This window comes from Pongo abelii, chromosome X (assembly GCF_028885655.2).
Source record: "Pongo abelii isolate AG06213 chromosome X, NHGRI_mPonAbe1-v2.0_pri, whole genome shotgun sequence".
In the NCBI taxonomy this organism is placed as follows: domain Eukaryota; kingdom Metazoa; phylum Chordata; class Mammalia; order Primates; family Hominidae; genus Pongo; species Pongo abelii.
In genome coordinates this window covers 12,809,480-12,834,464 of record NC_072008.2, presented here as the reverse complement: position 1 = coordinate 12,834,464, position 24,985 = coordinate 12,809,480, and the positions used below count along the sequence as shown (strand labels likewise).

The 24,985-nt window shown below is 41.8% G+C and overlaps 1 protein-coding gene across 2 annotated transcripts in view; it reads right to left on the bottom strand.

Annotated features, from left to right (window-relative positions):
- Window positions 1-1,690, bottom strand: part of PRPS2 (phosphoribosyl pyrophosphate synthetase 2) — a 33,180-nt gene extending 31,490 nt beyond the window's left edge. The window contains exon 1 of one of the 2 annotated variants that reach the window (XM_024240373.3): window positions 1,417-1,690. In XM_024240373.3, the coding sequence (XP_024096141.1) occupies window positions 1,417-1,538 (122 nt within the window). In that variant the 5' untranslated portion in view covers window positions 1,539-1,690. 2 annotated transcript variants of the gene reach the window in all.
- Between the last annotated feature and the right edge of the window lie 23,295 nt (window positions 1,691-24,985).

The window sequence follows — 24,985 nt, the reverse complement described above, 5'->3', positions numbered from 1 at the left end:
TAGCCAAAGTCCACCTGCCACTCATTCACAATGTTTCTTCACTTATATTATCATCGGAGCCATAACTGGAATTTGCCACCTGGAAGAAGTCACATACGATTCACATATCCTAAAAAGCTGACTTGCCAAAAAATAGCATCTTCCCTATCAGTATTAACATAACTCCTCATTAAGAAATTTTTGCCTAACCCCAAGTCGTCAAGATTTTCTGCTAGAAATTTTATAGTTCTAGATTTTACAATTAGGTCTATGATCAACTTCAAAGTTAATTTTTACAAATGGTGAAAAGTATGGATGGAAGTTCATATTTTTTGGCATACGGGTGTCCAACTGTTCCAACACCATTTCTAGAAAATGTTGGTTAAATTGAATCTTTGCCAAAGATATAAAAATTATCAGTAACTGTGGACAGTTAACAGTACTAGACATTGGAGGAAGAAGGGGGAAAAAATGAGACCAATTTGAAATGAGTCAAGGAGCTGTGTGGACTCAGGCAGATAGACAAAGGAGCCCCCCAGGTCAGCTTCCGAGGATGGCCACCACCTGACCCACAGGCAGAGGCTCTCCTGGACTTGAGAAATGGGTGGAAGTTACAGTCGAATCATGGCGTTGTTGCTGGACACAGCAGAGTCCTAGAACAAGAAGGAAGCTGAAAGTCCATCATCTTTAAAGCAGCAAGAGTAGTGGGAGCAGAGGGGAGCCCAGCACGTGCGTCCTGGGGTTCTCACAGTCTTTCAAACCTTGGCACAACTGCACCCTCTGGATAACGCAGTGGTCTGCGTCCTGGCTGCTCAGGAGAGTCAACTGGGAAGCTTGTAAAATCGCTGATCCTCCGCCCGTTGGATCAAACCCTTGGGCGCAGGTCGGGGAAAGCAGCGTTCGGACCGTCCCCAGGTAAACCCAATGTGCAACCAGAGTTGGGGACGGGGGGAAACCTTTAGTCGCACGCACTGGTCTGAGATTCAGCTTTGTAGGGACGCGGCAACTGGGACCAGCCAACCCAGGACGTCTCTCCACCGCGCGCTGACCCGATGCGGTTCCCGCCCGCTGCGCCCACTCTCTCCCCGACGGTCTGTGACCGCCCAGACGTCTCCCTTCCGGGCTGGGGACGCCAGGCCGGGCGGCACCGCTGGGAGGCCGGGAGCAGCTCGGGACCGCCGGGTCGCCGCGGTCCCAGGACCGGAGGCCCTGCCGCCGGGGGCACAGCCGGGGCGCGCACCGGGACGCGCGGCGCCCCGCCTCGGTTTCTTCGCAGGCGCGGGCGCGGGGGCGCGGAGGCCGCGTTGCCACCGTCCCGCCCCGGAAGGGGGAGCGCGGCGTCCGCGGAGGTGGCCCGGGCAGGCGCCGGCCCCCAACCCGGCCCCGCAGACGCGTGCCCAGCGCTCTCCCTAGCCCGGCCGCCGGCGCGGCCCCCACCTGGTCTCCTGGTTGCTGAACTTCTTCGTGACCACCTTGCCCAGCTCCAGGCCCAGGCGGTCGGCCACGCGCTGGGACAGGTCCTGATGCGAGCTGCCGCTGAACAGCACGATGTTGGGCATGGTGGGGCGCGGAACTCCGAGGGGCGCGCGGCGGCGGAGGAGGTGGCGGAGGCGACAGCGACAGCGACGCGGGAGGCTGCTGCTGCGGGAGCGGGAAAGCGCGGCGGCTAGATGTAGGGAAGGGGAGGAGCGGAGGGGGAGGAGCCGGAGGAGGAGCTGGAGGGGGCCGAGAGGGAGGAAGAGCGGGCGTGGAGGGGGAGCTGGAAAGTGCCGGGGGGCGGGGGCACAGCCCTGGCAGCAGTTTTGGACGCCGTGGGTGGTCCTGAAGCCCGAAGGTGTCCTTGCTCCGCGAGAGAGCTCCGAGCTTCATTCTTGATCTTCCAGAACTGCCTCGCGGGGAGAGCCAATGAACCGCGGTTAGCTGGGCACAGAGGGAGAGTTCGGGCCGGGGGGATCCCTCGAGGTGCTTCGCAGCCCGGAGCGACTTCCCACCCCAGAACACCGCAAACCCAGTGTGGGCGACTGGTGTTCAACTATAGCAAGGGTCTGCAGACTACAGCCTATGGGCCAGATCGCGAGAGCTCCCTGTGTTTGTACCAGAGAGCTAAGCATGGTTTTCATACATGAACATTTGCACTTTATGTGATGATAGCAGACACCGCCTTTGAACTCCAATTAAGAGAAATATCCCCCCCGCAAAAGAATTCCTTTTCTCTCATTAATAGATGTGGGTTGCAAATAATTGTACTCAAATATTACTGTATTTTGGATTATATCAATAAAAACATTGTGACAATTTTTTCTCTCTTGTTATGTAAGTTCCTACGTAATATCTTCCCTTTTGTTGCTTGGTCTGCAAAATGTAAATATTGGCCATGTGGTCCCTCATAGTTCAAACTTGATGACCCCTGAACTACAGAGTTGCCCCCTCACCATGTGTCCTTAAAAATTCCAGCCACTATGTGAGTCCTCATCACAGGCTGAGGGGAAGTATTGCTCTTGGTGGCTCACTGGATCAAACCAAGTCCCCCAGATTCACCATTTTTCGGTAGATGTGATGTTCCTTGGGGCACTTCACAACCTTCCGCCTGTTGGATGCTCAAGGGCCTGATCCCAGGAACACAGATCTCCCTAGACAGTCCAGCTCAGTCCCTCCACATCCCTGGAGTCAGGGCCTCCTTCCCCTCTTTCCTGCTAGAAACCAGCAAAAAGGTTTTCTCAAGATGCCAATGCAGTACCAGAGCCAACTTCAGGGCACAAACCAAGTGTAGGAGAAAGGAAAGCAGTCCCTGTCTATAGAGGGCTGGTTGGTGATGCTGGTCACAGTTTCACACTCCTCAACAAAGGCTGATTCAACCGGGTAGATAAATGGCTTGGTTTTACTAATGTTTGCCAAGAATTGGCTCTCCATCAACAGCAAAGCCCACTTGCAATTGGGTTGTAGCCTACTCTAATCAGACTTCATAATGGGATTTGGGAGATTACCGGGATGATTCGTATCATTGGGATTTTTCATCTGGGTCCTTGTGCTTTGCAAGGAGATTACTTTGCCCATCGAGTGTTTCTTGTAAACTTTTGTATCTGCCAGCCTATCAAAAAGTTATTCAAACGGACAATTTTAGCAACATTTCTGGCCCTTTTTCATTCCGCCTAGAGATGCATATGTGCCCTATTATATGAGAAAACAAACAAACACCCCTATCTGCAATGGTTTATTATCTATGTATTTCACAGTTAATTACCATAGCAATGAGATTTATACTTGACCCACTATGTTTAAAATTTTTATTGAGTCTGCTAATGTAGTTATATTTAAACTCTTCTAATAAAATTTACTATCAGCAAATTACTATAATTTTTATATTCTTAACATTTCCCTCATAGATAAAATTGACTAATAATGGTTTCTTCTAAATATATAGATGCTCTTCTCAAAGGGAAAGTGGCATCCTCTTAGCATGATGGGGCTGTGGTTCTTTGGTAACACAGAACCAAAGCTGATGGACTATAAAGCAGTAAAAGTTAAAGCCCCTGGTCTTTGGGTGGGTAAATGGCTGCAGATTTGGAAGCTCGGATTGAATTGTGACAAACCATGGCCTTGATAGCACCAAGGAGAAACAATATCTCAGTTGGGGCAACTAATACAATGATTGTTGGTTCAATAGTTTGATGAGTTACTCTGCTTAAATGCTGAATGTAAACAAGGTGAAATGTGCCATTGGGGTTGATGAGAATACTAATGGGAATCACTGAAAAATCATCATGAGTCACAGACTGTTCAGAAAGCTGTCACTTGTAAATGAGCAGCTACAGATAATTTTATTTAAGTGTGAACACTTTCTCTCCCAAGTGCCTTTATCCTTGATCCATAGGAGCCAGGTTGTGGGAAACATTGGTCTAGAGTAGGTTTCTGAACCTCAGCACAGCTGATATTTAGGCTGGGTAATTCTTTGTTGCGGGACTGTCTTGTGCATTGCAGGATGTTTAGCAGCCTCCCTCGCCTCTACCCACTAGATGCCAGTAGCACCTATCCACCACTGTGACAACCAAAAGTGTCCCCAGACATTGTCAAATGTCCTGCAAGGAGCAAAATCACCACAGGTTGAGAATCACTAGTCTGAATGAACCCCTGGCCCTTCTCTCCTCCGTGTGGGCCTTTCCTCATGATTGTTTGGGCTTCCTTACAGCATGGCTGCAAGGTTCCAAGGAGTGTTCCAAGAAGATAAGTCTCAATGAGCAAGTGCTTATCAAGCCTCTGCTTTTAACTTGCTTGCTAATGTCTCATTGACCAAAGCAAGTTACATGGCCAAGACCAGCCGTCTACATGGTATGGGACAACAGAAGGGCATGAGTACTGTCCACCAACTGTCTACCACAATGCACTTCTTGAACAACATTTGAAGTTGGGGAGCCTCTGGAAAAATGGAACACTTGTTCAAAGACCCAAGACTTAGAAGAGAAAAAGAACATATACTCTGTGCATATGTGATCCGGGTCTCAGACCGTTTATAAAATATACATTATCTTGAGATAAAATGTTAGTGGAAAAAATAAAAATGATGAGATATTTTCTATTGTTGATTTCTATCTTCATTGACTCATGGATAGAGATTAATGGTAAAACAATGATTTGAATTTATGAACAGTTTCACGTCTTCTATTTCCCACATCATCTAGCCAAGTTCTTTGTATATAGTAAGAAGTCTAAGTATTTGCTGAGTGAATTTATCCCTGACTATTTTAGGGCTGACAAACGGAAGAAATGGCCCAAAGTCACATGGCTAGTTGAAAGTAGCAAAGGAATTAGAATGTGGATCTTCTAGCCCAGTCCTTTTCTCCCTAGAATGGTACCGTCCAAAAGAAATGTAATGATTGTTTCCTATATGTTTCTATGAAAAAATTTTAAACTTTTTTAAAAGAAATATAATGCAAGCCACATATGTAATTTACACTTTAGTAGCTTTATTTTAAAATAATATAAAAAACAAGTGAAGGTAATTTTAATAACACACTTTAATCCAATATCCAAAATATTATCATTCCAACATGTAATCAACATAAAACATATTAATGAGCTATTTTGCATTTTTTTTGTGTCAAGCCTTCAAAATCCAATATAGATTTTACGCTCATAGCACATCTTAATTTGGACTTGCCATATCTGAAGTGCTCATCAGCCACATGTGGCTGATAGTTGCTGTATTAGAACAAGAAGTTCTAGAACACTAGTTCCTAAGAGCAATGCCAAGACACTCTGACATAACCTTTTTCTTGTATGTTTTTATTAGAGGTGTGGCAAATAATTTATAACTTATTATGAAATGCTAACATTTATAAACAATGTACTTTAAAAATAAATTAAAATAGAATCAACTTTAATTCTCTATTAATAACATTTTCACTCATAATCAAGTGATTTTTCTGATTTTTATTTCTAAAACTTTACCTTTTACTTATATTGTTTAAAGAAAAATCCAAAAACCGAGATGGAAATAGAGTGAACACTGATATACCCACCACCTAGATTTTGTAGCTGTCAAAATTTTCCCATGTTTGCTTTATCTATTTTTATCTAAAGTATTTTAAAGTAAATTACAGATGTTATATATTCACCTCTAAATTATTTAGCCTGCATATATCTGTAAAAAGATAAAGACATCACACCATATGCAAACATTAATTTAAAATTGATCAAAGACCTAAATGCAAGAGCTAAAATTAAAAACTCTTTTTCTTTTCTTTTTTCTTCTCTTTCTTCTTTTCTTTTTTTTCTTTTCTTTTTCTTTTCTTTCTTTTTTCTTTTCTTTCGTTTCCTTTTTTTTTTTTGCAGAGTCTCACTCTCTTGCCCAGGCTGGAGTGCAGTGGTGCAATCACGGCTCACTGCAGTCTCAACCTCCTGGGCTCAAGTGATCCTCCTGCCTCAGCCTCCCGAGTAGCTGGGACTACAGGTACATGCCACCATACCAAGCTAATTTTTGTATTTTTTGTAGAGATGGCATCTTTACAAAAAATACAAAAATGTTGCCCAGGCTGGTCTCGAACTCCTATGCTCAAGCAATGCACCCTCCTTGGCCTCCCAAAGTGCTGGGATTATAGGTGTGAGCCACCGCACCCAGCCTAAAACTATAGAATTCTTAAAAGAAAACATAGGTATAAATTTTCATGACTTTGGATTAGGCAAATATTTCTTTAATATGACATCAAAAGCACAAGCGCCACCAACAAAAATACATAAACTGGACATCAAAATGAAAAACTTATGCTTTAAAGGATACCATCAAGAAAGTGAAAGAAGGCCGGGCATGGTGGCTCACGCCTGCAATCCCAGCACTTTGGGAGGCTGAGGTGGGCGGATCATGAGATCAGGAGTTCGAGACCAGCCTGACCAACATGGTGAAACCCCGTCTTTACTAAAAATACAGAAGAAATTAGCCGGGCATGGTAGCGCGCACCTGTAATCCCAGCTACTCAGGAGGCTGAAGCAGGGGAATCGCTTAAACCCAGGAGGCAGAGGTTGCAAAGAGCTGAGATTGCACCACTACATTCCAGCCTGAGTGACAGAGCGAGACTCCTTCTCAAAAAAAAAAAAAAGAAAAAAAGAAAGAAAGAAAGAAAGTGAAAAACCAACCCAAAGAATGGGAGAAAACGTTTGTAAATCATGTATCTGATGAGGGTCTTGTATCTAGGATATATAAAAAATGACCACAACTCAATAATAAAAAGACAACCGAATTTTAAAATGGGCAAAGGAGACTGCACATGAATGTTTATAGCAGCTTTATTCATAATTGTTGAAACTTCAAAGCAACCAAGATGTCCTTCAGTAGGTGAACGGATAAACTGTGATACATCCAGACAATGGAAAGCTATTCAGCACTATAAATAAATGAGCTATTTTGCCATAAAAAGACATGGAGGAAACCTAAATGCATATTACTAAGTGAAATAAACCAATCTGAAAAGGCTACAGACTGTAGTATTCCACCTGTATGACATTCTGGTAAAAGCAAAACTGCAGAGATGGTGAAAAGATCAGTGGTTGTCAGAGGCAAGAGGGGAAGGACAGATGAATTGGTGGCGCACAGAGAATGTTTAGGGCAGTGAAACTACTCTATGATACTACTGTGGTGGATACATGTCATTATATACCTGTCAAAACCCATAGAATGTACAACACCAAGAGTGGACCTTGATATAAACTATGGACTTTGGGTGATAATGACATGTCAATGTACGTACATTGATTTTAGTTAGTAGGAGAGGCTGTGCATGGGTGGGGGCCGAGAGTGTGGGAATTCTCTGTACTTTTCACTTAATTTACGGTGAACCTAAAACTGCTCTAAAAAATTTAATCTCTTAAAAAATGAAAAATATGTGGGCAAAAGATCTGGTAGACATTTCTCCAAAAAAGACATCCAGATGGCTAATAAACACTTGAAAACAGGCCAGGCGCTGTGGCTCATGCCTGTAAATCCCAACACTTTGGGAGGCCGAGGCAGGTGGATCACCGGAGGTCAGGAGTTTGAGACAAGCCTGGCCAACATGGAGAAACCCCGTCTCTACTAAAAACACAAAAATTAGCCGGGCATGGTGGCAGGCACCTGCAATCTCAGCTACTTCAGAGGCTGAGGCAGGAGAATTGCTTGAACCCGGGAGGCGGAGGTTGCAGTGAGCCAAGATCACGCCACTGCACTCCAGCCTGGAAGATAGAGCGAGACTCTGCCTCCAAAAAAAAAAAAAGAAAAAAAGAAAAAAGAAGATAGTCATCGTAATTAGCCATCAAAGAAATGCCAGTGAAAACCACGAGGAGATGCCACTTCATACCCACTCTGTTGGCTATAATAAAAAAGGCAGATAAAGATGACAAATGTTGGTGAAAATGTGGAGAAACTGGAATCCTCAGACACTGTTAGTGGGAATGCAAAATGGTGCAGCTGCTTTGGAAAAGTCTGGCAGTTCCTCAAATGGTCAGAGTGACCATATGAGCCGGGAATTCCACTCTTAGGTATATACTCAAGAGAGTTGAAAACAGGCATTCAAATGAATAGTTTACATGAATGTTATCAGCAGCACTATTTGCAATAGCCGAAAGATGAAATCAACCCAGATGTCCATCAACTGATGAGTGGATAAACAAAATGTGGTCTCCTGTACAATGGAATATTATTTAGCTTTTAAAAAGAATGAAATTCTGATATGTGCTACAGAAACTTTGAAAACATCATGCTAAGCGAAGAATACAGACACAAAAGACTATATAGTGCATGATTCCATTTACATGAAATGTTCAGAATAGGAAAATCTATATACAGAAAGTAAATCAGGGGTTGCCTAGGGTTAGTTAGGGAGATGGGAAGATGGAGGGATGGCAGGGCTAAAAGCAAAAGGGTGTGGGATTTCTTTGGGGTGGTAATAAAAATGTTTTAAAGTTGTTATGATGAATGCACAACTCTGTGAACATAATAAAAGCCATTGAATTTTATACTTTAAATGGGTGAATTGTAATGGTATATAAATTGTATCTCAATAAAGCTCTTAAAAAGAGAGATAAAGACATTTTTCTTTATGATTCCAAGACCATGATCACATCTAACATATTAACATGTCAGGTTATCTTGATACAATATTGAGATAGATCACTGGTTTAAGGTGCTGACAGCCTTACAAGCCTGCATTTTAGCCTTGCAAAGTGCAAACTTTCTAATTCTATTAATCTTTGCTCTGTACAATATTAGCCGGAATTCCCTTCGTCTTCTGGGCTATTTGATTACCCTAAAATAAGGTTTGTACTAGAGAAGCAAGAGAAAAAATTTAAATTTTCTTCCCTTTCATTACCAATGTCCAGAATCAGAAGTTTGGTTTTTGAATATTGTTTTCCATGGAAAGGAACCAAGTATTCTTGCGATTTGACCAATTCAAGGTCTGGGTCAGGAATGGACGAAGTGAACTAGAACATCTTGTCTCAGATATAGCAAAGATGATGGGGAATACGTCAGAAGGATAAAGGTCCCAGTTTAAAATGATTACTATTGCCAGATGCAGTAGCATATCTATAAACCTGGCGACTAGGAGGCTAACACAGGAGGATCATTTGAGCCCAGGAGTTTGAGGTCAGCCTGGGGAACATAGTAAGACCCCCGTCTCTCAAAAGCAAAATTAATTAATTAATTAAAAAGTGGCTACTATTGATTAAAGGTAGGACAGTGTGAACATCAAAAATTAATGCAACTTTAGTTGCCTGAAATGTACCAAATATGTAAAAATCAGTGAGTCCATATTGATACTCAACAAAATGTAAACCTGAACAAAAACAAAACTCGCTTGAATTCAGTGAAGATGAATATTAAACTAGCTTCTTTCTGTGAAAATTGGTCATTAAAGCTTTCTTCGGAGGCAAGGTGAAGATGGAATTACACTGATTTCTCTTGGTAATTCCATGTAATCTGATGCTGCCAAGGGGAACGTCCTTTTCATGCAGGTTGTATCAGTCACTTCTGGAAATAAGATCAAAGATCTGGTGCCCTCAGTCAGCTTAAGACAGCTGGATACTGCATACATAATTCAAGCAGAGGAGGAGTTAAGGCCAGATAAGGAGCACAGGAATCCACACCCAGGATGCAGGTGGAAGAGGAAGGAAGTTTTGTAATAGTGGAAATGGAAGATTCTTAAAGGGGGTAAAGGATTTGCATTGTGGGGGAGGAGGCGGATAATATTCTGATGAAAGAAATAACATGAAGTAATTGAAATTAGGCTGAGCTTAACTTTAGTGTGAGTGTCTAAATTAAGCAAGGGCCAATAAAAGCGAGTTGTCTCAAATCCTTTCCGGAATAAGGTAGCAATTAAGAGAAGAAATAACAATATTGTACGTGTATATAGCACTTACTATGGCAGGCCTTTGCAGCAACCCTATGAGTTCGGTCTTATTACTCTCATCCCCATTTCACAGGTAGAGAAACTGAGAAACAGAGAAGTTGGATAAGGTCACACAGCTATATAGTGGAGCCAAGCAGCTCTTTACCACTACTCTCTCCTGCTCCCCACTTCACTCTCCCGTGTAAGTGTGAGCAGTTGAAGAAGGCTTTCAATTAGAGATCAACGTAGTATATAAAGAGTCCTTCTCCTTCCTTATGATAATGTTTTCTGCTTCTAAATAATCCCGGTAACACAATATTGATAAGGATTATCCCACCTCGCCAAGAATTGTTGGGATGCCTCCAAGCATGACCCTGGGCTTTCTTGTTTTTATTCTTTCTACAAACTCTCCTTGACGTCATACAGGCCCATGACTTAATCTTGATGACTTTCATGTTTGTATCTTCAGCTCAGACTTCACACTTGAGGTCCAACTTGAACATACAACTCTACAACAGGGGTTGGCAAGTTGTGGCCCACGGGCCAAATCCTGTCTATAACCCATTCTTGTAAATCAAGTTTTACATATTTACACATCCATTCATTTACATATTATCTGTGGCTTCTCTTGTGTGACTAGGACAGAGTCGACGGGTTGTGGTAGAGACTCCATGGCCTTCAAAGCCTAAATATTGACTATTTGAACCTTTAGATAAAACACTGGTCTTCTCCAGTGGGAAGTCTTCATGCTCTTGGTCCAGCCTGCTCTTCCCTGAGTACTTGGCACCTCCAACCACCCAGTTAATCAGAGGCAAAATGTGTGAATCACCCTCGATTCTGTCTTTCCTGTCACCCTTCCATCCCAAGACTGTTGATTCTGTTTGCCAAATCTGCCCTTCTCTCCATTGCCATGGCCACCAGGCAGCCCCTGCATCAGCCTCCTTGAACCTCCAAGGAGGGCTCTCTTCTTAAGATCTTTGCCTCCCTCCAATCCCTTTCTACACTACAATCAGAATGATTTTTAAAATTTTTTATTATTTAATTTAATTTATTTATTTTCTTGGAGATGGAGTCTCACTCTGTCACCCAGGCTGGAGTGCAGTGGTGCGATCTTGGCTCACTGCAACCTCCGCCTCCTGGAATTAAGGCATTCTCCTGCCTCAGCCTCCCAAGTAGCTGGGATTACAGGCGCCTGCCACCATGCCCAGCTAATTTTTGTATTTTTAGTAGAGACAGGGTTTCACCATGTTGTCCAGGCTGGTCTCAAACTCCTGACCTCAGGTAATCTACCCGCTTCAGCCTCCCAAAGGTCTGGGATTACAGGCATGAGCCATTGCGCCCAGTCTGACTTTTTTTTTTTTTTAAATCAAAGCTAATGAATTACTCTTCTCCTTAAAACTTGTCAATGGCTTCCCATAATACTCGCAAACTGGCCCTGCTTAACCCTCCGAGTTCATATCACCTTCCCCTACTGACCTTCAGCTTCTCTCCTCTCCTTTCTAAGATGCACAGAACCTTCCTGGCCATGGGAACTTTGCACATGCACCTTGCTCTCTCAGAAAGCTCAAAATGGCTCCTCTATCACAGGCTTGGTTCATTTAATCTTTTTTTTTTTTTTTTTGAGATGGAGTCTCGCTCTGTCGCCCAGGCTGGAGTGCAGTGGCGCCATCTCGGCTCACTGCAACCTCTGCCTCCCGGGTTCACGCCACTCTCCTGCCTCAGCCTCTGGAGTAGCTGGGACTACAGGCGCCCGCCACCATGCCTGGCTAATTTTTTGTATTTTTAAGTGGAGATGGGGTTTCACCATGTTAGCCAGGATGGTCTCGATCTCCTGACTTCGTGATCTGCCTGCCTCGGCCTCCCAAAATGCTGGGATTACAGGCATGAGCCACTGCGCCCAGCCGGTTCATTTAATCTTTTAGTCTCAGTTTATAAAGGTCACTTCTTTAACCTCCCTCTAGACAACAATTCTCTGTCCTCCCCCAACCCCCAGCTCAGTTTTCTTGATCTCATTACTCTGTCTGTTGTTTGCCCTCATAGTATTTATCCTCATCTGTAATGATCAATTTGCTGCCTTTAATTGCATGTTGAATATCTCTGCCATTGGTGACTAGAACATAAATAACGTTAGGTCAGGGATTGGATCAGTGCTGGACACAGCTTTATCCTCAGAGTCTAGCACAGGGCTAGCCAGAGAACAAATACATGCAGCTTTGTGGGTCAGCTATAGGGTCTTTGTTACAACTACACAAGTCTTCAATGGTAGCACAAGTAAATGACTGGGTGTGGTGTGTTCCAATAAAACTTTGTTTATAGGCATGAAATTTAAATTTCATTTAATCTTAATGTGCCATGAAATATTCTTTTGTTTTTTTTCCCAGCCATTTAAAAATGTAAAAACCATTATTAGCTTGAAAGCTGTATAGAAACAAAGCAGCTGGGATTTGGCCAGTAGGCCTTAAGTAGTTTGTCAGTCCCTCATCTAGCATATTGCTTGGCAGAGTCTCATAATTTTTTTAAATAAAGAAGGCATGCAAGCAAGAACTTTAAAATTAGAAATATTCTCCAACTGATTCTCCTTATATTTGCAATTGACATGATCCATGCAGACAGCAACCAAGAGTTCATTAATATCTGGCATCTTCCTAAACACCCACTTCTCTTTATGTTGTGCAGACAAAGCCACTCTCATAAGTAACCCAGATATGAAAAGGAATTAGTGTTCAGTGACCCTCAGAAACTTTTTAGAGTGATAAGAAATAACTCTAACAAAGCATGCCTTTCTGTTCATTGTATAAGAAGGTACACACACACACACAAACACACACACACACACACACACACACACACAGAGGTAACTTTTTCAATTCTACCGTTGGTTTTTTTGTTTTCTGGATTCTGAATTATCTTAATCTTTTCCTTCTCTTCCCTGAGAATACTGAGGCACTTTTCCTTGGAGAAACTGGTAGTAAACCAGAGAATAGTGTTTACATGTATGTGCTCTTACTTTTCTTATTCTTGACTTAGATCTTTACCACCATTTTCTGTTCCCACCAACATCAGGTCTTTAGTGCTGTGATGGTAACACTATTTCTCTTTATTCTCCCACGTTCAGTATATTTTGCTCCCCAGGGATCAGAGGTGTCAGCTAAAAAAATACAAATTGCTTATTGTACCTAATTAATTTAGCCAAAGTAGTAGAGAAATGCTGAAATCAATATTTTCTTAGTGTTTATTTTAAAAAACTGTTTATTTCAAAAGCTAGTGTTTATTTTTTTAAAAGAGAAAATGAATAATTTTTGAAAACATTTTTTTCTTTGAAAACAGACCTCTAAAGGAGGTGAAAGAGTTTGGCACGTACTTTCTGACAGCTTATCATATATAAGAATCTGATTGATGACCATAGATTTTTAACGAAAAAAAGTTCTTTTCCATGAATGCCAACTTACCATAACAACTATCTACATATCAGTTCTCAAAAGCATGATGTAATTTTCTTGATCTTTGAAAAGAAGAATTATGTGACCTTATTCAGGCTTGAAAAAGCCTCAGCTCAAGTGTCTTTGGGGAAAAAGCCACACTTAGTAAATGATTAACTTCCTTGGCATTCCTTCAAGGTCACTCCGTCATAGATAAGAGGACTGCGCCAGCCACCATCAGGAATTTAAGTTCAAGCACACTTCTCTCTACTATTTAGACCCTCAATTCCAGATACCTTAAAGGAAGCCAATAAGATACATTTAATAAATATACATATTGTGTGAAATACAAATAAATATAAATTGTATCAGTTTAATATAGAAAAAGGTTGCTTGTTTATTCAATAATTGATGAGATCCCAAGAAGGGAACATGAGTCCCTACTGTGTGCCAAGCTCCTTCTCATAGATTCACCTTTCATTTTCACAATAACCCTGTCGGATAGTGTTCCACTAGTACAGATAAGGAAACTGAGGCTCCTGGACAGTAATGCATCCAAGGTTACCTAGCAAGTAAGTGGTGGGCAAGGATCCAAACTCTCTGTTTTCTGTTCATAAGTTTGATTTTTCATATTGAAATGCAGACGATAATTGCTCACTCTTCTCTATTGGATAGAGCGAACTGTCCCTATGGAACCAGTGGGTTTCTAGACATCTGATGATAGACCACAGGTGACAATAAATATATTTACAACTGGAATGGGAGTAAACTTAACAGAAAAATCAGTACACATATAAAATTACAAGCGTCCTCCCTCTTATTCTCTAAACTGAGCTATACCAATTCAAAACTGCTTACCAAGTCATCTAAGTTGCAACATATTGCTCATCGAATATTCTAATAATTTCTAAATCGTTCCTTGATTTTTAGAAATTGTTGCTGCTCTGTTTTGTTTGACGCAGCTATGATCGGATGAATGATGCCTCTGTCTGAGCCATGATTTGATGCAAGGTGCCAAATCCAACTCATCCAACTCATCCAACGATGTTCCTCTTAAATGGAGTGTCATTAGGGCCCCAATGCCAGCTCTTGGATTTGTTGCTGCTCAGGGGCCACCAGGATGAGTACCCAGGTCTCAGCTGGCTGAGCCTTTGGATATGAGAGCTTTCTACATGGCATGGACTCCAGAACTATGGCTCTGCAAACCACAGGGCCACCAATGTCCCCTGATCCAGCCTGCTTGGTTCCCCCCTTCCCAACACCAGCGCTAGGCTCCCTACATTGGCACCACTCCCATGTCCCATGACCCACCTTTGAAGCTGTCAGAGGTGACTTTTTATCTAATCAGCAAAGAATATATGTTAAGAGTAACAATACTATTTTCAGTGCTGAATTTACTTTCAGCTTCTGATGAACCAATAGCAAATTAATAAAAAACATTTTCCTGCCACTTTTCCTAGCTGGCATGTTAATATATTTAATATTTTTGTAATTTTCTGAGTCACACAGCTACCAGAAGACCATACATCATCATTGGTCATCATGACATTCAATGACATGGCAATTACCTTAAACTAACAAGTTCATATTATAATGCAAATTATATTTTTACCACTAATAACAATTGCTATTTTACTATTTACTGATTCATATAGAAGTATATACATTTCAGGTTGAAACTTATGAAATCACTGATGTTCAACCATTTTTAACCTACAAAAACAGTAGTTTCATATGGTTCCACCAGATAGTTCTAACAACTTGAGTGGCAATACTGGGTTATACCTGTGGAATATACTCTCTGATTTAGACAATTATACTTTTCTCTTGGCCAGTGATTCCCAGCCAAGGGGCAATTTTGCCTGCCAAAGGACATGTGACAATGTCTGGAGACGTTTCTGTTTGTCACAGCTTGGGAATGCTACTGGCATCTAGTGGGAAGAGGCCAGGGTGCTGCTAAGACATCCTACAATGGATAGAAAAGCTCCCACAACAAAGGATGATTCAGCCCCAAATACCAATAGCACCAAGGTTGAGAAGCCCTGCTATAGGCAAATTGTACAGACTAAATGGCCACATGTGTATATGTGTCATTGTGGTTTAGAGTTCTCTCCTTTTCATTTTCATCTAGGCCTTTATTTGTGCTTAACTTTTGCTTGTAAATACCTCATATTTTGTTAACTGTGATCCTCAGCAGAGGGGAGGCTAATTTAAAATTAGCAACTGGGAAAATAGTAAACCATAGATGAGTAAAGAAGCCTTATTGTGATTGATTTTACAAAAATATTTAAGTAAAGAGAAAATAAATGAGCAATGTCATTGTCTACTCTCTCTACATGAAATTCAGGTCTGTAATAGTTTGCTCTCCTTTTCTTTCAGGTTTTCACCTAAATCCTTCCCTCCCAGACTGTCTGACCTGCTCACATTGGTTTACCAATTGCCTTAAGGTATCTTATTCTTTCTGGCATTTTAACTCCCCGCTGTCCTGTCCCCAATTCCATGCCAGAACCTAGTTGTGCATGCTTCCTTAGTTACTATAAACTTACTATACTTACTATGGTGATGTTCACAGAGAACTTGCTTAATGTGTGTTTTATAATTTAATTGATGGGCCATATTTCACACATATTATTCCATATAGTTTATTTTAACTAAACTTTTTATTTTGGAATCCTTTTAGATCTACAGAAAGGTTGCATAGATGGTGTAGTTTCTATATATCTTTCACTGAGTCTCTCCCAATGTCACTCAGTCTCTCCTCTTACAGAACCACAGCACGTTTGTTGAAAGTATGAAACGAACATTGGTTCAATACTATTAGCGGAACTCTAGACTTTATTTAGATTTCACTACTTTACCACTATGGTCTTTTTTTCTGTTCCAGGATCCAATCTAGGATCCTACATTGCATGTAGTGTAGAGGTTTATTTCTTTGATATTTCCTTTAAAGAAGAGTGTTCGAAAGAATGACATTGGTCTCAATTTATATTTTGGGGAGAAATGCAACCCTGAAGAAAACATCACTCTATGCCACAATTAGGAAACCAATGTCTTGCAGTTCTGTTCTCTTTGGTCTGAGTAGCAATGTTGTGTTGTTGTCTTTAGTCTGAACCAGTCCTTAACTTACATTTACTTATTTATTTATTTTAGACGGATTCTCACTGTGTTGCCCAGGCTGGAGTGCAATGGCATAATCTCGGCTCACTGCAACCTCCACCTCCCAGGTTCAAGCAATTCTCCTGCCTCAGCCTCCTGAGTAGCTAGGATTACAGTCACACACCACCACGCCCGGCTATTTGTTTTTGTTTTTTTTTTGGTATTTTTAGTAGAGACAGGATTTCACCACTTTGGCCAGGCTGGTTTCAAACTCTTGACCTCAAGTGATCCACCCATCTCGGCCTCACAAAGTGCAGGGATTACAGGCGTGAGCCACTGTGCCTGGCTGGGTTCTTCACTTTTAAAATATAGAAAACTCCATATAAACACCAAATCTTTGACATCTCTTGAAAAACCAGAAGATCTGGCAACATAGATCCTGCCTGCACATCTAGCCATAGTTGTCTGCCCCTGGGTAGAGGCTGCCCCCTTTTCTTGCGGCAACATTCTCCTCTCTGCCGTCTTCTCCAGTGGTCTCTATTTTCTGCCCATGGAAGCCAAATGTCGATTGTCCTATCCTCTCGACTGTGCTTGTGTTTGCTGTTAGGCCATGCCCTAAGCACACCTTTCCATTTGTTCTGTTGGCTCTTGTAGGTGTCTGATTTTGCTTGTATGCCTCTCAGCCTTAGGACTCATTTAAATTAGAGGGCAAATAGCTGCCTGTCTCCAATTAACCTGGGCCTGCAATGCAGCTCAGGACATGCATGGGACTGGAGAAATTTAATTATCCTCCTGGATAGGGAGTGTGCTTTTACTGTTGAAGAGAAAAAAAACAAAGAGCATATCAAATAGGTCTATATAAATGTTGCCTTAAGATGGAGGGTATTCTGAAGCTCTTGATCCTGAACTAGGTCGGAGATAGAGACCCACGTAGTCAAAGGACTTGCACTCTTCCACGTGGCAATGAATCTGCTTCCTGCCTTGTATTTTAGAGAATTAAAGAAAATTCCAATTTTAAAATGAATAATGCAGCCCTAAGAAAACAAGTAACAGTGGAATTGTCTAAATCTAGATTTATGTTTCAGATGCCGTTGGTTGGAAATTTTCTTTTTCATATAAATTGTAACCATATGTAGCTTGAGATTTGCTGGTTTAGCTTAACCTCCCAAATAATACTTATTTTAGAAATATGTTTATATTTTCATTTTCTTCTGGAGAAAGGCTTTTATTGTATCATCATTGTTTTGGCATTATTCTAATTTTTATTGTGCATTAAAAAAAATCTTATTTTATTTTTAGTTTTTGAGACAGGGTCTCACTCTGTCACCCAGGCTGGAGTGTGGTGGCACGATCTCAGCTCACTGCAGCCTCTGTCTCCCGGGTTCAAGTGATTCTCCAGCCTTAGCCTCCCGAGTAGCTGGAACCACAGGCACATGTTGCCACACCTGGCTGATTTTAGTATTTTTTTTTGTAGAGATGGGATTTCACCATGTTGCCCAGGCTGGTCTCAAACTCATGAACTCAAAGCCATTCCCCCACCTTGGCCTTCTGAAGTGCTGGGATTACAGGTGTGAGCCACTGCGTCCAACCTATTGTGCATTTTTCCTATATTTTGGAAAAATTAAAGTATGGGAAGTATATCGGTCTCATGGCAAAGCATCTAGAATGGAAAGAACTAGAACTTACTATTTTAACGTTTTGAAATAGAGCAAATTCCAGAGAACTTGTCTTTCTAAAAGTGAAGGAAATTTAAGAGTATATTTCTTCTTGATCAGTTTATTGAGTGTGTGCTGAGAATCTGTATTGGTAATTTTTATTTTTGGAAAAAAAAACTTCCAAAACAATTTTGTAGTTTTGAATGAAAGATGACTGTATGAAAATTAAATGTTCAACTGTTAATAAATTAGTGTTTGAGGGCAATTACATTTCAAAGATATAAAAATCAAAAGAAAAAAATTGGGAAAACGTTTGAAGAGAGAAATAAGGTGTTTTCTACAAGATTTTATTTCCATAACCCCAAACCTTTTAATAAAAGAGAACAATTTGAATTGTGCCTATTATTTAGAAAGATGAATGATAAAATAGCCAGTCATATATAGGTATATATATATATAATTTTATTTTGTTTTAGGTTCCGAGATACATGTGCAGAATGTGCAGGGTTTTAAGTAGGTAAACGTGTGCCATGGTGGTTTGCTGCACCTATCAACCCATCACCTAGGTATTAAGCCCCGCATGCATTAGCTATTGATCCTGATGCTCTCCCGCCCACTGGCCAGTCATATATTATTATCCAGCTTTCTTCTGGGAAAAAATTATGAAACTATACTTATCATATTTGGCTCTAATATGTTTTGCACCCATATTGTTCATTCCCCAAGCACTGTGCTAAGTATTCACATTCATTAATTCAACTAATCCTTACAAAAGCTGAAAAGGTATGAATTACTATCTCCATGTTACAGATGAATAAACTGAAGGGCAGAGAGAATAAGCAAGTTGATCGATAGCTGCTAAGTGGCAGAGCTGGGATTTGAACTCAGGTGTGTATGATCTTTCAAGCCTGTCAACTGAACTACTCCACACACTACCCCTGCTAATTGCTATGGTGTTATGTCCTGTGATTCCTATGTGATAAGAAATAAGAGAGCAAAACTATCTTTCTGGCTTCAGCCACCCCTGCTGTTGCCGTGAGCAGGAAGCAGGGTTCAGGGGTCTCCCGACCTCTGGTTTCTCTGGCACCCATGTCCTGACCAAATCTCATAGGCTTGGAGTTACAACTACATATTTTCCAATTTGTGTGTTTTTTATTTCCCTTCCTAAAGGGATTTGGGCCAGCTTGAAGATAAAAAACACAGAAACAATCAAACCGGACATACTAACACAAGATTAAAAAGACCAAGTGGATTTAAAAGAATTACATTAGAAAGCCAAGTTAGGGCCGGGCACGGTGGCTCCCTCCTGTAATCTCAGCACTTTAGGAGGCTGAGGCGGGTGGATCACTTGAGGTCAGGAGTTTGTCATCAGCCTGACTAACATGGTGAAACCCCGTCTCTACTAAAAATACAAAATTAGCCGGGCGTGGCAGCGCACACCTGTAATCCCAGCTACTTGGGAGGCTGAGGCAGGAGAATCGCTTGAACCCAGGAGGCGGAGGTTGCAGTGAGTCGAGATCACACCTTTGCACTCCAGCCTGGGTAACAAGAGCGAAATTCCATCTCAAAAAAGAAACAAAAGCCAAGTTAGAAGTGAACATTTGAAACCCCAAAGAGTGCTGATGTTCTAGGCACCCAAGAGAAGAAGAGAAGGAAAAAGTAGTCTATGTGATCCCTGGTGGTGGTGGTGTTGGGGGATACAGGCAGACCCGGGATTTTTTTTAAATGTTATTTTTATTATTATTATTTGGTATTTTTAGCAGAGACGGGGTTTCACCATGTTGGTCAGGTTGGTTTTGAACCACCGGTCTCAGCCTCCCAAAGTGCTGGGGTTACAGGTATGAGCTACTGCACCCGGCCAGACTCGGGATCTTGAAAGATGGCTTTTAGCATTTGCTGAAGAGCTAGTTGCAGTAAGAAATGTAAGGACCACTGGCCATGATGAGTTTAGCACCTCTCTTCCTCACATATCCATTTTTATGAGTTCTGTATTCTATATGAGGGCAAGCAATCCAATTGGACCCAGACCCCCTTCCCTCCCAAGGAGCTGCGTGTGATCCCCAGCTGAGGAGAGGCTTGCACTCACAAGTAAGTACACTTCGAAGGCGATTTGAAACACAGTACTGATCATATATTTCAGAAGAGGTCAAACATGAATTTGAATACAAGCAGAATCAGCATTTGCTCAGAAGAATAAAGGCAAGTATGATACTGAAGGTTCATAAAGGATCATGGAGTAAACACAAACATTATGTTCTTTCTGTTAGCTGAGTTTTTCAAGTTTAGGGTACAAGACATGAAGTTCTCTTGAGTATGGATGAGCTGGAACAAATCTTTTTTAAAAATGTTCTCAGATAAAGTATTTTTAAAAACAAAAGAAAGATATGCATTTTATATGACTGGAAAAATGACCTAGAACCATCACGAAGCCATCCCAGGAGAAACAGCACTGGCTTTGAAGTGATACCCGTTAGGTTTGGCTGTGGGGTGTTTCACGACAGAGCTGGTGGGTCACCAGCACTCATGTTAGAAACACAAGTGAAGGCAGGCATCTCTATTTCTTCTGCAACACCTAGCACCAGAGCAGTCCCACCTTGTTGCATAAATGAAGGGCTATGATTCACATTACTGTCCATATGGTGTGTGCCTCCTGAAGTTGTACAGTGCACAACCTGTGTACCCATACACAGCAGCCCTGAGAGAGGGGGATGTCTTTGGGTTTTAAAAAGTTTCTCTTTCTGTTTTATTGTCTGCTAGATGGGCAAGTATAAAAATGTAAAACCGATGGCTTGGATAAGTATTTCAGTGTGCTTAGCTTCGACCCAAAAACGATTGCTGAAGAAGATGAATATAGAATTGAATTTTTAAATGGAATAATGTAAAATATAGAAAATGGGTTGGTTCTCTTCAGAAATTCTGTGGTGATTCTTTTCTTAGAGAAAGGAAGCCTTGCTGGACGCAGTGGCTCACGCCTGTAATCCCCACACTTTGGGAGGCCAAGGCAAGTGGATCGCTTGAGCCGAGGAGCTCGAGAGCAGCCTGGGTAACATGGGACCTACAAAAAATAGTAGAGGTGGGGTCTCTACAAAACATCACTAAATGAAGCGGGAGGATCTCTTGAGCTCAGGGATGGAGGCCACAATGAGCCGTAATTGCGCCATTGCCACTTTCACCTGGGTGACAGAGTGAGACCTTGCCTCAAAAAAAAAAAAAAAAGGCTTCCACGAAGTAAATAATCGTTTTATATAGAAATACATTAGAAAAATTCGGATTTGTCTACATTCAATCTTCATGAAGGGCATTGCAGCGCATGGATCCCAGCTCCGTGAGTGGAAAGCACACGCCGGAGGGCGCTGCTGTTGCCACTGCATACCCAAGAGCCCACTCGGACCCTCCAGCAGAGGGCGCAGTGCTGCCTCTGCTGTGCACCGCTGTGCCGCTTTAAGGAAATGAGAAGCCTCTGTCTCTGCCTTTAGAAAGCAGAGGTAATTAATCAGTGGGGGCACTGTGTGGGGAATGGGGCTTTAGTCCCCCATACTCTTGGTCAGCTTCCCCACCCCAGCCACCTCAAGCAACCATATAATATAGGGAAGAGGGCAGGCTTGCTGTGCCAATGTAGCTCCCAGATGACTTCCCAAGCTTTCTGGAAATTTAGGAACCAACAGGGAAATGATTTTATTTATCGCACAGGGATTATTCTTACTTATAATCCTAATGCACAAGGATTAGATGAGTTAATCTAGTCCAAAATGCTCTTGTAAACTGCTCACGTAAGATACCATTGCACGGATGTAAATGCTGGATACTCATAATCCCGTGATCCCCATACATGACTGTGTATTTGAATCTGGGAGCTTCAAGAATACTGATGCCTGGGCCACTCCCAGAGATTGTGATTTAACTGGCATGCAATGTGGTCTGGGCTTTGGAATCTAAATGATCTCCAGGTGATTATAAATATGCAGACAAATTTGGGAAACTCTGCTGTAGTCCATTTCTCCCCTTCTCTCAAGGTAAGCCTGTTGTTGGCCCCTTTTGTCTGTGTAATGATAATGATGATGACCACGATGATGAAGGCCATGAGTGTACATAGAATAATTCACCATATTTGGCCCTTCTGAGATTTCTCTTTGGAGAGATCCCTACTGGATTATAACACACTGACAATAGAGCTTAGCCATAAATATCGTAGGATGTCTGCTTTCTTTCATTTCCTTGTATGTCATATACCATATCTTGAAACTGTTGGTTGAACTACATTTCACTTTTGCATTAAATATTTCTGAATATCTGCTCTACATTAGGCATTGTTAAAAAACATTTCAAGGATCCGATATTCGAGTCCTGGGCAAATATTGGCGTGTTCAGAGAAGATGTGTTATTAATTTGGCCACTAGATGGCAGGACTTTGTAAATCATAATGAGTATAAACCAAAGCCCGTAATAAAATTTTTAATATAAAAACAAATAAATGGCTCATAGGTGAAAATGGAGCAGGCTTAGGTAGTATTCTAAGGGAAATGCAGTTTATCTTTGATGGCCTTGAGAGTCCCCTTTCTCCTGTCTGTCTGGGTAGCTCCAGGGCTGTCAGGACCACCTGCCCCCACATTGGTGCATGTGCTCTCTGCTTCACTCCTGAGCTCTCGGTCTCTCCTGGTGATCAGGAAGGGCTGGACAGCAAACCAAATGGCAGCCCACATGGATTATGCTAATTCCAGGCCAACTGATGCAAGACTGGGGAGAGTGAATTTTTACTTTTCCCCATCCATAGTTTCTTGCAGGCAACAGTGCAAATAGAAGAACCAGGAAGGAAAGGTGGGTATGCTGCTGCAGAATTTATAACTCATGCTGACCCCATGAGAGGAGGAAGCCACAGGCCTGTGGGACCCTAGACGATCAGGTGCACTGGCTTGGGTGTACAAGCTGCATCAGCTGGGATTCAGGTTGTCTTCAGATTTAAACTATTACAGGTATGTAAGATAAAGGTATTTAGATTCATCCCAGGCTATTACCTGCCGGTGCTTGCAGGTAACTATATATTTTTCTGCAACTATTTGTTAAAAAATGTTTAGCTTCAGGTCAAGTAAGCCCTCTTCCTAAGCCTGAGTCCTTGGGGACACTATGCCCAGTTTATGCCACAACTAAAATGTCCACACCCTAATTTTCAGCCCACTAAGTTATAGATCAAAACTGCTCTTCAATAGTAATGACTGAAAGTGTTTTTGATATAGTTAGGTGGACAAAAGACCTCTGTAGGACACCTGTCTGTCTCATTCCCACTTTCCAATGGAGAAAAGATCTCAGTGATAACAATGGAATGTTGCTTTGCAAGCATTTTTGGCTATAAACCTCAGTCTTTAGCAATAAAGATGGTGAAGACCACGAACATTCATTTACCCCTTCCCCAGGCCCATGGCCACACATGTGAAAATGTGTTTGGAAGCTGAAGAAAACATATTGAGCTTGTTAACTGAAGATGCACAGAAAATATTGTTTTAAAATAGTTCATCAAGCCAGGCATGGTGGCACGTGCCTGTAATCCCATCTACGTGGGAGGCTGGGACTGGAGGATCACTTGAGCCCAGGAGTTCAAATCTAGCCTGGCCAATACAGTGAGACTTCCATTTCTAAAAAATAAAAATAAACAAATGCAAAGTTCATTACATATTTCCTGATTTTTCAAATCCTTGTAAATTTCCCAGTTGCCTTCACAGTTAGGTGCCAGCGTGTGGCTGAGTTCTAGCCAGTACGATGTGAACAGATGTGGCATTAAACCTCACATATGCCTCCATGACTTTCCCCTCTTCCTGCTGGCCGGAATGATAATGACTAGAGTGTTCTGGGAAGCCAAATTTTGAAGATGGCAGAGCCACCATCAGCCTGGGCCTTTGAATGACCATGTGAAACAAAGCCCTTCTCTTCCCTACCCCCTACTTTATAAACCAACTCCCTTCCCCAACTCCTATCCCTTCAAAGTGTTATGTGAATCAGAAACTTCTCTGTGTGTGAGCCATTACATTTTTGGTTCTACTTGTCACAGAGCTTTAGGTTGTAACAAAGGACGTGCATGGTTCACATTGGAACTTTCCATCTTAGGCACCTTAAACCCTGCTTTAGGAAGATGGTAGGCCCCCCAAGTGGCAAATACATACTTGGTTTGATGAAATAACTGACAACAAGCTAGCGTAATGTTTTACAATTGAAAGCCATTGAAAATCACATTTAAGGCAACGTTGATCGTGTACTCCAGTGTTCTTGAAAAGTTTAGGAATTTCAGCTGCATGCAGGCTTTATGGTTCACAGATTTCATTGTAGAATGCTGAATTAGAACTCTCGGTGAACCCTAGTCACATGCCAGTTTTAAGTCATGAATACCTTACTTTACTAAACTAAGTAACGTTTTATAACTTGCCTAGATGGAAAGCCATTTAAATACAGTGATAGATTAGTAAGAGATAACCATGTGGCAATGGGGGAAATCAGTGACCTGGGTCATACTCCTAGATTTCCCACTACCTTCGGGCCATGGACAAGCTATTAGATTGGTGTAAAAGTAACTGCGGTTTTTGCCATTACTTTCAATTCATACTTCAACTCCCTGAACCTGAGTCTTCTCTCCTTAAGCAATGCAGTTGGAGGTGACTTCTTCCAGCTCTAACATTTTACCATTCTATAGTCATTATTTTTTTCTTTTTTGCTCTTTTAGAATTTAGTTTTTATTTCTATCAGTTAAACACTGATGGTTTAAAACAGGGATTTGCAAACCTTTTCTGTAAAAGACCAGACAGTAAATATTGTAGGCTTTGTGGGTCACACAGACTCTGTGGCAACTACTCAACTCTGCCATTCTCCTGGGAAAGCAGTCATAGACAACACCTAAATAAATGGATGTGGCTGTGTTCCAATAAAAGTTTATTTGCAAAGATAGGCAGCTGGCTCCCTGGTCATAATTTGCTGACCCCTGTTATACAGGGCCAGATGTCTT